Source organism: Moschus berezovskii, chromosome 4 (assembly GCF_049115385.1).
Source record: "Moschus berezovskii isolate FMDL1 chromosome 4, NW_MosBer_1.0, whole genome shotgun sequence".
Lineage (NCBI taxonomy): Eukaryota > Metazoa > Chordata > Mammalia > Artiodactyla > Moschidae > Moschus > Moschus berezovskii.
The window spans coordinates 12361470-12377571 of NC_142463.1; the positions used below are offsets into that span (position 1 = coordinate 12361470).

Consider the following 16102-nt stretch of genomic DNA (forward strand, 5'->3'; position numbering starts at 1 on the left):
GGAATTCCAGAAAAACATCTACTTCTGTTTCATCGGCTACGCTAAAGTCTTTGACTGTGTGGCTCATAACAAACTGTGGGAAACTCTTAAAGAGATGGCAATACCATATCATCTTACCCGTCTCCTGAGAAACCTGTATACGGGTCAAGAAGCAAGTTAGAACCTTATATGGAACCACCAACTGTTTCAAAACTGAGAAAGGATAAGGTTTATTTGTCACCCTGTTTATTTAACTTATATGCAGAGTGCATCACGCAAAATGCCAGGCTGGATGAGTTACAAGCTAGAATCAAGGTTTCTGGGAGAAATATCAACAACCTCAGATATGCAGATAAACTTTAATGGCAGAAAGCGAAGAGGAACTAAACAGCCTCTTGATGAGGGTGAAAGAGAAGAGTGAAAAAGCGGGCTTAAAACTCAGTATTAAAAATACTAAGATCATAGCATTCAATCCCATGACTTCATGGCAATTAAAAGAGGAAAAGGGGGAAGCACTGACAGATTTTTTTCTTGAGCTCTAAAATCACTGCCAATGGTGACTGCAGCCATGAAATTAGATGATTGCTTCTCAGAAGAAAAGTTATGACAAACCTAGACAGTATATTTAAAAAGCAAAGACATCACTTTGCTGACAAAGGTCCATATAGTCTAGGCTATGGTCTTTCCAGTAGTCATGTACAGATGTGAAAGTTGGATCATAAAGAAGGCAGAGTGCCAAAGAATTGACGCTTTTGAACTGTGGTGCTGGAGAAGACTCTTGAGAGTCCCTTGGACTACAAGGAGATCAAACCAGTCAATTCAAAAGAAAGTTAATCCTGAATATTCATTGGAGGGACTGATGCTGAGGCTGAAATTCCAATACTTTGTCCACCTGATGTGAAGAGCCGACTCACTGGAAAAGACCCTGATGCTGAGAAAGACTGAAGGCAGAAGAGGGAGACAGAGGATTAAATGATTGGACGGCATCACCGATTCAATGGGCATGAACTTGGGCAAATTCCAGCAGATGCTGAGGGACAGGGAGGCCTGCAGTGCTGCAGTCCATGAGGTTGCAAATAATTGGACACTACTTGGTGACTGAACAACAATGTGGGATCTTAGTTCCCCCACCAGGGATAGGACACATGTTCCCTGTAGTGCACAGCAGAGTCCTAACCACTGGACTGCCAGGGAAGTCCCAAAGGGGATCTTTTCATTTCTTTTGAATAAAATTAGTCAGCTGCTCCTCCCCACACTAGGTACCAGTCAACATTTAATGTTGAGTACATACAGGTACGAGACCTCAATGGAAATACAATGGTAAACAAAGTCAGTTAACGTTAATGTTGTCTAGTCACTAAGTCACTTGTGCCCGACTCTTTTGCAACCCCTTGGACTCTATAGCCTGCCAGGGTCCTCTGTCCATGGGATTTTCTAGGCAAGAATACTTGAGTGGGTTGCCACTTCCTTCTACAGGTCATCTTCCCAACCCAGGGATGGAATCCGAGTTTCCTGCATTGGCAGGTGGATTCTCTTACCACTGAGCCACCAGAGAAGCCCCATAGTATCATTAGTTTCCACCCAAGAGGACCAGCTAGCAGCAGCACTGACTGACTTGCATCATCTCCCCTTCCCATCTCACACCCCCATCACCACCTGAGGGTCAGGAAGCAGGGACAGGTGTCAACTGGGATGAGGCCCCACAACGGATAAGCTGCCCCCACTCTGACTCTTGGGAAGGAAAACCCCTCCACTGCCAACTCAGAAAGCGCTGCTGCTTCATTAGGACCACCACTCAAGTTGCTGAGATGTGAAGATGTGGATTCCAGGGCAGGTGTGGGCCCTATCACTCCCATGACACCCTCCACAACTGTCCACTTCTACTCCCACAATACTGGTTCAAAGATATCCTTAGCACCAAAATATACCTGTGAACACAAGGTCTTCTGTGCTAGCAAAGAAGTGCATTTTGAAAGGGGGCTATATTTACAAATTTTATTATTTTTTATTCCAAAAATACATATAAATGAAAACCTGCTCCTCAAATGCAGGGAGGCCTTTGCCTATAATATTGTGTTACATTTACGTCACAAAACATTCTCATAGGAAAATCAGTATGCGGCTCTTTCACACACAATTTTTTAAATATGTACATATATACATACAACAGACGTAAGCAGTTGTGACTTTTCTACTTACACATAGTCCTCTGGTGGAAAATTAGAAAACTGGGCAATTCCCATACTTTTCAGCCTTGGGAAGGTACAACCTCTCTGAATGTTGTTTTAAAAAGATGAAACATGTAAACCACATAACCGTCTTTTGTATATGTTGTTAGGATAAAGCAAAGACCCTGCTACATAAATGACTGTTTCTCTCAAAGAAGAAAGAATGGAGATAACCTCTAAATAAAAATGTGAAGTTCAAGAAGAGATATGATGATCAAAATTGTTCTGTACATGTTCAGTGGAGAAATCGGAGTTCTCTCCCAGGAAACAGATCCATGACCCATTTCGGCCTCCTGTGACATGCAGTCAGCACCTGCTGGCAGTGGCCATGGTCCTCCTGTACAGTCGTGAGCTGAAGCAGGCTCCATAAAATATCTGTTTGAGTCCAACAGTCAATAATGAGGTCATGTGGTAAATCCCACCCACCCACCCAAACCAACCAAGTGCAAAATCAATTTCAGTGACTCAAGAGCTCAACCAGGTCAAAGCTTTGGTATATTTTGGAGGCTATTTTGGTGATAACCAAAGCTTAGTAAGATTCTCTGTTCAGGGGTTTGCCCCTGAGATAAAAATAAACCCGGTCCACAAAGCTTAACAACTATATAAATAAAGTAACTGTACAAAGAAAACAAGCCACAATTCCCCCCTTAACCAAGGGTTTATAGTTTCCTCGGCAGCAGTTCTGAAAGCACCAACTCAGGCCATGATGCTTCTACTAAAACACGATGTGTCGGTGAGACTGTTCGGAAAATAAATGCCCACAGGCATGTGGCCAACGTGTCACAGAAAGAAGTTCAACCAAACGTGAGTCATTTTTTTTACGCTGAAACATAAGCTGGTCAGCAACAGAAGAAAGACTTAAGGCAGTAAGAGGCATTACAGAGAGCACAGTGGTGCCCCGTGAGTCAGTCCCAAAGCCTTCGCACAAAGAAAAGGTCTCTCGAGAGTCTGGGTTGCTTTCAGTTTGCTAGCTGTCAGACACCTCCTCCTCTTCCTCGTCATCCTCATCTTCTTTCCTATCTACTTCAGAGGTGTCAGAGGACTCGTGGAGCAGAACATACTCTCTACTGCTGAACCCAAACTTAAGGACATCCTTTTCCTTCAGTTCATAGTATCTCTGTGGCTCAATTCGCTTGTTGTTCAGGAATGTTCCGTTGCCTGAGCCAAGGTCAATGATGTAGGGCTTCACCCTGCGGCCAACTGTCCCATCAGCACGGGTATACTCCACAAGCCTAGCGGAGGTAAAGTAGAGAAATCTGTGAGGGAAATCCAGCCTCAGATCCTCCAGCTCTTTGCTAACAGTCTGGACAATGTAAATACCCGGCTTAGACTCAGTTCAAGTTCAAACTGTAGAAATCAATAGGAAGGCACAGTCATGGATTTCGAAATTGGGAGCAAGTTAAATCGGTGAGAACTGGTCACTGGGAGGGAGGGATTCATGGTGGACCAAAGCTTAAAATGCAGACTCCAAGGCCTCTTGCCATGGTTAAGAAATATTTTTTTTGTATTTTTAAAAATTTGACATTTTTTGTATTGTTAATAATCAACATAATGCTTCTTTTAACCTATATTTCAACATATTTTAGCTTCTGTCCCAATAGGAATAAACCAGTTGTATTTGGACTTCAGAGTCAAGGGAACAGATAAGATGATCAAAATTACTCAAATCAAAACAAATTTGAGCCAGCATGCTACCGCAGTGATTATTTATTAGACAGGCCACTGGCTTTGCTGAGCTTCATCACCTCATCTGTTAAATGGGGTATTAAGTCTAGTCCTCGCCTCCCCACAGGATTGTTGTGAGCATCCAACAATAACATATGTACTACAGAAATTGCCAAGATACAGATTCGGCTAACATATGCCAGGCATTTTCAGCTTTATTTCCATTCTCAGCTTTACTTCCATTTACCTATCATAACAGCCCTGCGAGGGACGTAGAAACTGAGGCCCAGAAGAGCAGCTGGCCCCGGGTAAGTGGCATTGGCAGGATTCAAAATCTGGATTTCAGACACCAACGTCCATCCTCTTACACAAGTGTTGGCAATTATTTATATAAAGTGATTATACATTAGAGGAATAATACTCCTTAAATTAGAAGGAATTCCCTGGCGGTCCAGGGGTTAGGACTCCATGCTCTCACTGACAAGGGCCTGGGTTTGATCCCCAGATGGGGAACTAAAATCCCACAAACCATGCAGGCTCAGCCAGAAAAATAAAAATTAAAAAAATACTATTAGGTATGAGGGATATGGGCTTCTTGTGCACACACACGTACACAGATCTCAGTAATCCTAACTAGCCGAGACTTTGGGCTTCTGCTGGCACCTTGGTTTCCTCCGTAGATGGACACTTACCGGTACTGAAAGACGGCATGCTGCTTTGAACAGGAGGGGTGATCGATGGGAATGTCTGCGATGCGGCGGTGCCGGCCCAGGAGATAAGCGCTCTGCCGGTGGATGTACATCACTGGAAGCACTTCATCATTTTTAAAGGGGTAGAGACGCCACCGCTTTTTGGGGATACGTGCTTCCGGGGGCTCGCTGTATTTAATAACTACACCCCGGAAGGTGTTGGTGTCCTCAAGAAGTGCCCCCGAAAGCTCGAAGCTCGGCTTCTCTTTAACAGGCGCCTCTCTGTCTCTGTTGCTGCCTCCAGGCCCGGGCCGAGGCAGTGCGTCCTGAGACGCATCACCGCCAGCGCTGACTTCACTCTTCTGGCGGTGCTCGCGGCGCCGGGCATTGTGGAACTCCCGCTCGGCTTCCTGAGCCTGCAGGTTCTGAGCATCTCGATCGCGTCCCTGAGGCTGCCCGCTGCCAGGCCTCTCGCCTGAGCTTCTCCTCTGGTGGGAATGGCCACGGTGCCTGTCTCGGTCACTGTTCCGAGCTCGCTTGTGTTCCTGTCCTGAGGGTTCTCGGTGTGGCCGATCCTCCCGGCCTCTCCGAGGATGGTCCTCACGTTCCTGAAATTCAAACAGATTCAGGAAAGTAAAGGCAGTTCATGGTCTCTAAACAGAGCTGCATTCGAGAAGTCATTTGTGATTTGGCATTCAGAGCAAAATGTCCCACAGAAATAAGGTTATCAGTGGTGGTCGGTCATGTTCCCTTGCAAGGCCACCACCCAGTGAAAGTGTTAGCCGCTCAGTTGTATCCGACTCTTTGCGATCCCACAGACTGTAGCCTGCCAGGCTCCTCTGTCCATGAGATTTCCCAGACAAGAATACTGGAGTGGGTTGCCATCTCCTTCTCCAAGGTATCCCAGGCTGCTGCCCAAATATAGCTCTAACAGCACACGCCCAGGTTCAGAGCCTGAGAAACTAGAATACCTACAGGCAAACTTAGGGAAAATACACCTCACAGAGAAAATTAAGTAGTCACATATAAAATAATTCAGTTCAGTTCGGTCGCTCAGTCATGTCCAACTCTTTGCAACCCCTTGGACTGCAGCACGCCAGGCCTCCCTGTCCATCACCAACTCCCGGAGTTTACTCAAACTCATGTCCATTGAGTTGGTGATGCCATCCAACGATCTCATCCTCTGTTGTTCCCTTCTTCTCACGCCTTCAATCTTTCCCAGCATGAGGGTCTTTTCAAATGAGTCAGTTCTTCCCATCAGGTGGCCAAAGGATTGGAGTTTCAGCTTCAACATCAGTCCTTCCAATGAACGTTCAGGACTGATTTCCTTTAGGATGGACCAGTTGGATCTCCTTGCAGTCCAAGATAATTACATAAAGAAAAAAGCTACCTTTCTCTTATGCCAGAAATGAAAATGTATTAATAGTAATTTTGAAAGATCTTATTTCAACAATAACAAAGATTACTCAATACCTAGGAATAAAATTAAGAATTATATAAGAAGAAACCTGTAAAAACTTACTGCAGCTGACCCTTGAACAATGAGGGGGCTGGGGTACAGGGGAACCGACCCTCCAGGCAGCTGTAGTCAGCCCTCTGTATACGTGGTCCCTCTGTGTTTGAGGGTCTGCATCTGCAAATTCAACCAACTCAGGACACGGAGTACTACAGCCTCTACTATTGAAAACAATCTGCATATACATAAGTGGACCAGTACAACTCAAACCCATGTTGTCCAGGGTCAACAGATACATTTTTGAAAGATTTGAAGAAATTAAGAAACAGTACTGAAAATCTGCCTAGTAGATAATGGGCAAAGGATAATAACAAGCAATTTCAAGAAGAAGTGTTAATAAATATCTAATGAACACGTGAAGATAGGTTTAGCCTTACTAATCTTATAGCTAAAGTATCAGAGCTCAAGAGGGGGACCTACCATAATGAAGTGAGGCTCCCCTCCTGGAAAGGGGTGGAGAGGAAATCCCAAGCATCAGGACTGGGACCTTGCCCCACTTCCTCACCGATCCTCATCCCTAGCCCCTGCCTCAAGGCCTTCTCCCCACCATCCACAGAGGTCAAGTAGGGGTCTGATGCTCAGAGCCGGACCCAGTTTTCCTAGACTTCCTAACCTCCAAAGACAAGTACCAAAAGGGAGGGAGCATCAGACTCCCACCCCTCTTACCCCAAGACACTCACAAGCTTGCCACCACCATCTGCCCTGAGTTCACCAGAACTAATCTCAGCATCCCCTCTATCCCTGATTAAATGAGTCACTGTAGGAAGTCACAGACCCCAGGCCATCACCTCCACCTCGCTGTACTCTAATTCCCAGAAGGCTCTGTATATGAAAGATTCTGCCCCCAAATTCCACCCTTTTTCAACTCCTAAAGCCACTGTACTTTTTATTTCTCTGGAAATGGAAAGCTTGGCAAAACCAACTGTCTTCTCAGATAGTTTCGTCTCTGTTCGCTCTACCTGAGCACAGTCTTCCCCCGCAGCTCTCTCAAAGGAGCTGGTTTTCTCCTTCTGACCTCCCCTCAGCTCCCACCATCTTCAGGCCTGGACATACAGCAAGCACTGTCCTTTCTTCTCGCTGCCAATTCTAGAACATTCCCCACCTTGTTCTTTCTCCCTAAAAAGACGCAGCAGTGAATTTCATGGAAGACCACCGTCACCCATTGCTCTCACCATTGCTGTCATTTACTAACCCTGAATCAAGTCCCTTCACGTCATACCGGTTTACTTCTAGCTCACGTCATCCTCTCCAGCATTACCCTTGCTGATTTCAGTACCATCTGACCTCTCCATTCTTCGCATTTCTCTCTTCCCATTATCTTATCTGTCACCTCCTTTCTCCTCAGCCCCTCACCTCACGGTTATACAGACTTTTCACTTCTAATAACTGCAGCCCCTCTATAATTTCAATTTCAAGCAGTCCTCTCTCTGCCCATCTTTCCAGCTCACATTTTACCCAGCTCTAACAATCATCCCAGTAAGACTCATCCAAGCCTTTGATCCTCTTACCTCTGCACAGCCCCTCCCTCTCGTGATGCATGCTCTTCCCTTCCCCTCTATCTGAAATTCCAGGGTCAAGAAGTATGATCACTCCCTCCATCCCCTGTCCCATGCCATTCTTGCTGCACTGTCCTGCCCAAAGCACAACCAGCACCAAGCACATCGAAGTGGCAAGAGAAAAGCACAAGCCATTCTGACGGCTCCCACCTTGGTCCCCCCTCAGAAGCATGACCCCAGCAGCCATGCTACATTTTCTCAATCGATTCCTCCTCCCAGGTGACTGTCTCACCCCTTCTCTCTCTCCCGACATGGTCCTCTACGCCTCTTATTTACTCAGAGGGGTTTCCTGTGTCTGCCCCCCTACCAGCATCTACACCCATATACTGTTTTCCCTCTGTGCCCGTAAGGAAACATCTATGCTTCTATCTAAAGCCAATTCCCACACCTGGGAGCTTCCCTCTCATCAAGAATCTCTCTGCAGCGATTCCCGCCTCTCCTGCACACAATCCCCTTCCCTGATCTGCACTGGACCGTTCCTGTTGGCACAGGCATCTGTTCTTTTCCAAAGTCCATTTCCCATGTTGGCTTCCACTCTTATTTTTTCATTCTCTGAGTAAAATTCCTTAAAAGAGTTTGGTTTTAATCAGTCTCCAATTCTTCTTCCATCTTTTTTTGAATTCTCCAATTCTCCCTTACTATTCCACGAAAATTGCTGGTCAAGGTCACCAATGATCTACATGTTGCTAAATCCAAAGGGCAATTCTGTCTTCATTTCCAGTATGTGTATGTATACTAGGCAAAATCAGTAGAAACTTTGGAGAGAATATGACAAATTACATAACCAGACAACACAAAATAACTAAGATTTCAACATACACTCTCAACTACTGATAAGTCAAGTAGGATAACAGATACAATATGATTCTTTTTGTTAATTAACATCTTTGCACAGAATACACACACATACCAAAACATAAAGGAAAAGAAGAGAACATAAGCCTTATAGAATGCTGAAGTATAAATACCAAACTATTAAAATGGTGACATCTGGGGACTGAGGTGGTTTTTTTGTTCATGGGGAGGGGTGTGATTCTGGGGCTAATGAGAGAAATAACCATATACTACGTAAACCATACTCTCACTTTTTATTTTACAGACTTCTATATTATAATGATGAATAAGCAGTGGATAAATTTTTTCCTCAGGTTTCCACAATACTGTCCCCCCACCTCCTTTAAAAAAAAATCGTAGTTGATTTGCAATGTATTCATTTCAGGCATATGCAAAGTGATTCAGTTACACACATATACACATTCTTTTTCAAATTCTTTTCCATATTAGATTATTAAATTATATTGAGAGTGAAGTAAGCCAGAAAGAAGAACATCAATACCGTATATTAACGCATATATATGGAATTTAGAAAAATGGTAACCTGAACCCTGTATAAGAGACTGCAAAAGAGACATAGGCATTTAGAACAGTCTTTGGGACTCTGTGGGAGAGGGTGAAGGTGGAATGATTGGAGAGAATGGAATTGTAGCATGTATATTATCATAAGTGACCAGTCCAGGTTCGATGCATAAATTTTCCTCTGTTCAAAAAAAAAAAAAAATGCGAACAAAGCAAAAAATAAAAAAATAAAAAAAAATAAATTATATTGAATATCACTCTGGATTGAACTTTTTTTTTTTAATGGTGGCTGAGTAGTACAGAAAAGAGTATCTCTAAGTACAAGTCAGAGGCTGTGTATGCTCTTACAATCCAGGTGAAAGTCACTGATTTTCAACTGCCTGTCAAGTCCTCAATCCCCTCTGCTTGAGAGCCATTTCCAAGTTTCTAGCTGATACAACGAAATCATCTTTTTAAGAGATGATTTGAGGTCAGGAGGGAAGTTAGCATAGATAAGCAAACTAAGACACTCCAAAGTAACAATAATCACAAAACAGTTGCCCAGGATTTACTATAAGTTGCTGATTTAGAAACCAGAGGTAAAAAACTGAAAGCTGAAAAAAGTCTAACACACACACCTTTCTCCAGAGGAATCCTCTTCACCCAGGGAAAAAACCTAGGTCTCCTACACTGCAGGCAAATTTTTGCTGTCTGAGCCACCAAGGAAGCTCCTATGTATATACCTCCTATATATATATAAACATTCAGGAAGTGAAATGGTGGTCACTAGGAGATGAGAGGTGGGAGGATTAGACTGATGGTATTTAAGGGTACTAACAGTAACGAATAGTAAAGAAGCCATAGATAGAAACCTAATGCCCAGAAAAATGAATATAGACAGTAACACTACTCTATAATGATGTAACTTGGTAAATACTGCTTCCATGGCAGTCATATTACAATATATAAATGTATCCAACTAACAGGCCACGTACTATACCTTTTAAATCTACAAAATGTTAACATGCCAAATTATTAAATCATAACAGTGGCAAGTTGTACAAACACACACACACACAAAGCTACAAGTGGTTTGAGAGGTTTGATCTGGGTATTGTGGTTCCAGTGGCTGAATTCTGAGATAATGAAGGTGATGGCTGACCAATCATACAACAGATCTTCAAGACTGGCTTTGAATCTTTTTAGGTAGCAGGAAGTTGGTTCAAATTCATAGGAAAATCCATTTTCTTAATGCTAGTGTCTCTATTTGCACTTTGTAGCCCAGAGGTTCTTGAAAAAGAAGACTGAGGACTTCCCTGGTGGTCCAGTAGTTAAGAATCTGCCTGCCAATGCAGGGAACATGGGTTTGATCCCTGGTCCAGGAAGATTCCACATGCCACAGAACAACTAAGCCTGCATACCACACAAGAGTGTTGCCTCTGCTCACTGCAACTAGAGAAAGTCCACACACAGCAACGAAGACCCAGCACTGTCAAAAATTAAATAAAACTTAACGGAAAGAGAACAAGATGATGACTGAATGCCTGTCCATCAGGACTGAGGATACGGCAAGAGTGTCTCCTCTGACTCCTCTTACTCCACTTACTGCTAGAGTCCCAGCCATGCAGCAAGAGGAAATAAAATGAATATACATCGTAAAGGAAAACAAAACTGTCTCTTTGCAGATGTGATTATCTATGTAGAAAATCCCAAGTTTTAGGTTGGGGTTTATTTAGACAAAATAAATGAGTTCAGTAGGGTCACAGGATATATAAGAAAAACATACAAAAATCGATCATATTTCTATGTACTTCCAATGAACAAGTAAATACTGAAATTCAAAATATCACTTAATGATAGCTTAAAAAAATTACTTAAGTGCAAATCTAACAAACACACACAGGACTTGTACACTGAAACATTGATGAAAGAAATCAAAGATCTAAACAAACAGAGACACATCTATATTCAAAGATTGGAAGACTCTATATAATTTTTTTAAAATTTCTCAAAAAGTACGAGTTTACCACAATTTCAATCAAAATCCTAGCAAGTTTTTTTTTTTATTGATATAAACAAGATTGTTCTAAAATGTATATGGAAAGACAAAGGAACGAGAATTCCCAAAACAATTATTTATTTATTTGGCCATGTCCTGTGGTATGCGCCATCTTAGTTCCGCCCAGCCAGGGATCAAACCTATGCCTCAGAGTGTTAACCACTGGCCTACCAGGGAAGTCCCAACAGTTTTTAAAAAGAAGAAAGTGAAAGAATCAGTCTGTCCAATTTTAAGACTTATTATATAGCTACAGTAATCAAGACTGCGGTACTGGCAGAATGACAGATCAATGGCACAGAACAGAGGACCCAGAAATAAAGGCACACAAACACACACTCTTGATTTTTGACAAAGAAGCAAAAGCAATTAAAGGGAAGAAAAATCATCTTTCAACACCTAGTGCTGGAGTAAATGGATATCCATGGGCGAAAAAGGAAATCTGATTTAAGGCTCCTGCCTTATATTAAAACAAACTCAAAAGAGATTATGGACTTAAATGAACGTTAAAGGAAAAACATATCTTCAGGTTCTAGGGTCAGGGAAGTTCTTAGACATAACACCAAAAGCATAATCTGTAAAAGGAAAAACAGACAAGCTGGACTCCAAACAAATCAAGAACTTTTGCTCTGAGGAAAACTCTTTTAAGAGAATGAACAGAAAAGATACAGACGGAAGGAAAATACTGGAAAACCTCTCACTCCAAAAAGGCCTGGTATCTAAGAATATATTACCAAACAAAAAAAAAAAAACCTCTTAAAATTCGATAGTAAAAAAAAAAACCAAAACAATCCAACTAGAAAATAGGCAAAAGATCTGAAGAGACATTTTACCCAAAAGGAAATATGGACGGCAAATAAACACATGAAAAGATGCTCAACATCGTTAGCCACCAGGGACATGCAAATGAAAATCACAGTATCACTATCACACTTGTCAGAATGGTCAAAATGGTCACAGTACCAAATGCTAGATCACTCACATTATAAAAAAGGATAGCCACTGTAAGGACTGAATTGTGCCCCCTCCAAATTTATATACTGAAGTCTCAACTCCCACACCTAGACTGTAACCAGATTTTTTGCAGGTAAGGTCTTTGAAGAACTGATTGAGTTAAAATGAGTAAGCCCCTAATCCAATATGGTTGATGTCGTTAAAGAAGATGTGAGTCAGAGATGGGAGCACACAGAGGGAAAGACTATGAGGACCCAACAGAGAAGGCGAGCCAAGGAGAAAGGCCTCAAGAGGAACCAAGCTGCTGAAACTTTGATCTCTGACTTCGAGCCTCTAGAACTGTGTGCAAATTATAGTTTCCGCTGTTTAAGGCAACCAGTCTATGGTATTTTGTTAGGGAAGACCTGGCAAATTAACACAGCACTCTGGAAAACAATTTAGTAATTTCTTAGAAAAACAAAAAACGCAACTACCATTACCATCTAGAAACTGCAGTCCTGGGCATCTATTCCAGAGAAACGAAAACTTACGTTCACACAAAAACCTGTACAGAAATGTGTACACAGCAGTCTTATGTATAATAGCCAAAAACTGCTAACAACCCAGATATACTTTAATGGGCAAATGGTTAAATCCATACCATTGAATACCATTCAGCAATAAAAAGGAAAGAACTACAGACAAAAGCAACAATATAAATGGACTCCAAAAGAATTTAGCTGAGTTGAAAAAGCCAATCCAGAAAGGCTACATACTGTGTGATTCTATTTACACAGCATTCTTGAAGAAACAAAATTACAGAAATGGAGAAGTGATTAGAAGCTGCCAGGAGTTGGAGGGGTAAGGGTGGGAGGGAACTGGGTGTGATATAAAAGAACTACTTGAGGAATCCAGGTGGTGATGGAAATGTTTTGTATCTTGACAGAACTGGTATTGACAGAACATTTTGGTTGTGATTCTGTTCTATAATTCTGTAAGATATTACCATTGGGACAAACAGTCGCTTTTGTATTACCTTTTACAACTGCATGTGAATCAACAATTATCTCAAAATAAAAAGCTTAAGTTAACAAAGAAAGAAGAAAAAAGAAAAAAAAAGCCCAGTTTTTGGAGAATCCCACGGCAGGTACAGGAAAACACATACACAACACTTTAGCTATGATGGAGCGGCTCTAGGTTTGGAACCAGTATGAAAACATCTCAGTCCACTTACCTGCTTTACTTTGATTGCTGAGTAGTGAGGACTTCGGCTTCTCTTACTCCGGGGAGACTTGCTTCTTCTCCCTGAGGATTTGTTTTTCTTTTTGGCTGGAGACCTGTTCAGAAAATGGTACACACATTTAAGTCAACTTTCATTCCCTCATACAAAACAGCTCCAAGTGTCAGGCGGACCCACTAACACAAACACCATGTCTATGTAAGTCTTTGCTGATCACACTAAAAGAATCAGGAGCTTCACTTTTCTGGTCCTGTCTCTTCCATATACGTAACTGCCTACTGGAACTTCTCACTTAGATAACAACTCTAGATTCCCAACCACCCAAGACACTTTCCTCTGTTTTCTGCCAGCTCGGTAATTAGTGCCACCATCCACCCTGTTCCTCAGGCAAAAAACCTAGAAGTCACCCTTGATTTTTTTTCTCCCCTCGACCAACAGCCCTCCATGCTCCTTCCCCACACAATCATAATCTATCAGCAAAGTCTCTGGCTCTATCTCCTCACTCTCCAGTGTCATTCCTACCACTCTCCTTGATTACTATACTGGATTTCCCCTCCCACCCCCATTTCTAGAGGAATACAATTAACTCCACTTCAGGTTCTGTGTATGGGTTGTTCCCTCTGCCTAGATCTTCAACAAGGCAGATTATTCCTATCATTCACGTCTTAGGTCAAATAGCAGAATTTTCAGACAGCAGCTCAGGGAAAACCACCTCCCTCCACTCTCTCACTATCACATTAACTTACCCCCAAATACTTGTTACTAACTCACTACTTTTCCAAATTTACTGGTTATTCTGTCTCAGGGCCAGAGCACCATCTGGGAGCACCATCTAGAGGCAGACCATCTCAGTTCACCCTTGCAGCCCCAGAACCTAGGACGCTCTTCTTCCCCAACCCCCACCATTTTCAATTTTATCTGCATATAATTCTACACTATGTTAAGTCAAATTTCACATATACATTTGTATGTATTTTTTAAATGTTGCATATTTTCCCACATTATTTTATAACCTAGAATGGTCTTAACACATAACAGGTGACTCAGTCCAAAATCACTGCAGATGGCAACTGCAGCAATGAAATTAAAAGACGCTTAGTCCTTGGAAGGAAAGTTATGACCAACCTAGACAGAATATTAAGAAGCAGACAATACTCTGCCAATAAATGTCCGTCTAGTCAAGGCTATGATTTTTCCAGTGGTCATGTATGGATGTGAGAGTTGGACAATAAAGAAAGCTGAGCGCTGAAGAATTGATGCTTTTGAACTGTGGTGTTGGAGAAGACTCTTGAGAGTCCCTTGGACTGCAAGGAGATCCAACCAGTCAATCCTAAAGGAGATCAGTCCTGGGTGTTCATTGGAAGGACTGATGTTGAAGCTGAAACTCCAATACTTTGGCCACCTGATGCGAAGAGCTGACTCATTTGAAAAGACCCTGATGCTGGGAAAGATTGAGGGTGGGAGAAGGGGACAACAGAGGATGAGATGGCTGGATGGCATCATCGACTCGATGGACATGGGTCTGGGTGGACTCCGGGAGTTGGTGATGGACAGGGAGGCCTGGTGTGCTGCAGTTCATGGGGTCGCAAAGAGTCGGACACGACTGAGCGACTGAACTGAACTGAACACTACGTCGAATGAATGAATAAATGAAGGTGTCTATGAAAAGACATTCTCCCCCTACCCTCCGGCAATAATATCAGGTAGGTTGCCTAGGCCCTCGATATGTAAACTTCGTGGGACAGATAACTGAAAAGATAACGCCTGCACTCCATTTGCAGGCAGATGGGGAAAACCTTTCAACTTAAATTATCACTGCTATCAACTGGACCATATTCGGTGACATGCTGGGTACACAGAAATGAAGGGGCGAGAGACTGCGCAGCAGGCATTGAGCGCTTAACGTCCAGCTGCAACCCAAGTGTCAGGTACCGGAGTAAACATTCTTCCACACAAGCACAACTGGTCACTTCTATCGCTTTAGGATTAAGTCCAAGCTGCCGCGTTCCTCGTCCAAGGTGTGTTTCTGGCGCTAGCCCTGTCCTCCCTTCTCAACGAGCCCTAAGACCCACCCCGGGATGCTTCCCACTCACCGGCTACCTCCTCGGGCTCGGTTCCCGCGGTGACTTGGGCGGCCCGACTCGCCGGCCGGTGGGGACGGGCTACCGCCGGAGGAATCCGGACGGCGGTGGACCGGAGGCGCGGACTCCGGGCTGAGTCGCTCCTGCTTCACCACTACAGCCGGCGCCATCCCCACCACGTCCCCGTCCCGGTGCCTTCGCCGGCTCCCCCGCTCCCGCTCGCTCTTCACCTCTTTCATGCCGAGAGATCTGCGGCGCCAAGAAAAACAGGTCCGTTGCTCTCCGGTCCCAAAGGAAATGACGGATTTGCCGCCAGGACTTCCGCTTCCGGCTGCGCGCTCTCCCAGAAGCCCTTGCAGCGGAGATAACGTGACAAGATTCCGGAGTGGGCGGGGCCTTAGTGACCTGACTCGAGAGGCGGGAGATTCAAGTTTCAAAAGCAAATTAAGGATAAAGCAACTCTCAAGGACGTTGTCCCTGGTGGCTCAGACGGTAAAGAATCCTCTCGCAATGCGGAAGACCTGGGTTCGATGCCTGGGTTGGGAAGATCCTCTGGAGAAGGGAACGGCTACCCATTCCAGTATTCTGGATACTCCAGCCAGTATCCTGGAGAATTCCATGGACAGAGGAGCCTGGCCCAGCTACACGACTCAGCGACTTTCACTTCACTCACTTTCAAGGATGTTTAACTAGTAATTACTAAACAGAGACAACCTGCACTCCCAGCGGAAGGAAAGATGTCATGTCGCAATGCTATTTACAAGACAAGTGTCCACACGGCAGGAGGATTCTTTACCGCCACCAGGGAAGCCCATTTGAATAGC

The 16102-nt window shown here is 43.6% G+C and overlaps 1 protein-coding gene across 1 annotated transcript; it reads right to left on the minus strand.

Moving 5' to 3' along the window:
- Positions 1-1960: 1960 nt before the first annotated feature.
- SNIP1 (Smad nuclear interacting protein 1) lies at positions 1961-15581 on the minus strand. The gene is made up of 4 exons (XM_055403164.2): positions 15291-15581; positions 13192-13294; positions 4565-5169; positions 1961-3439 (listed from the first exon to the last, which is right to left on the minus strand). Exons 1-4 carry the CDS (start codon positions 15515-15517, stop codon positions 3175-3177), a joined length of 1200 nt encoding a protein of 399 aa, XP_055259139.1. The 5' UTR covers positions 15518-15581; the 3' UTR covers positions 1961-3174.
- Between the last annotated feature and the right edge of the window lie 521 nt (positions 15582-16102).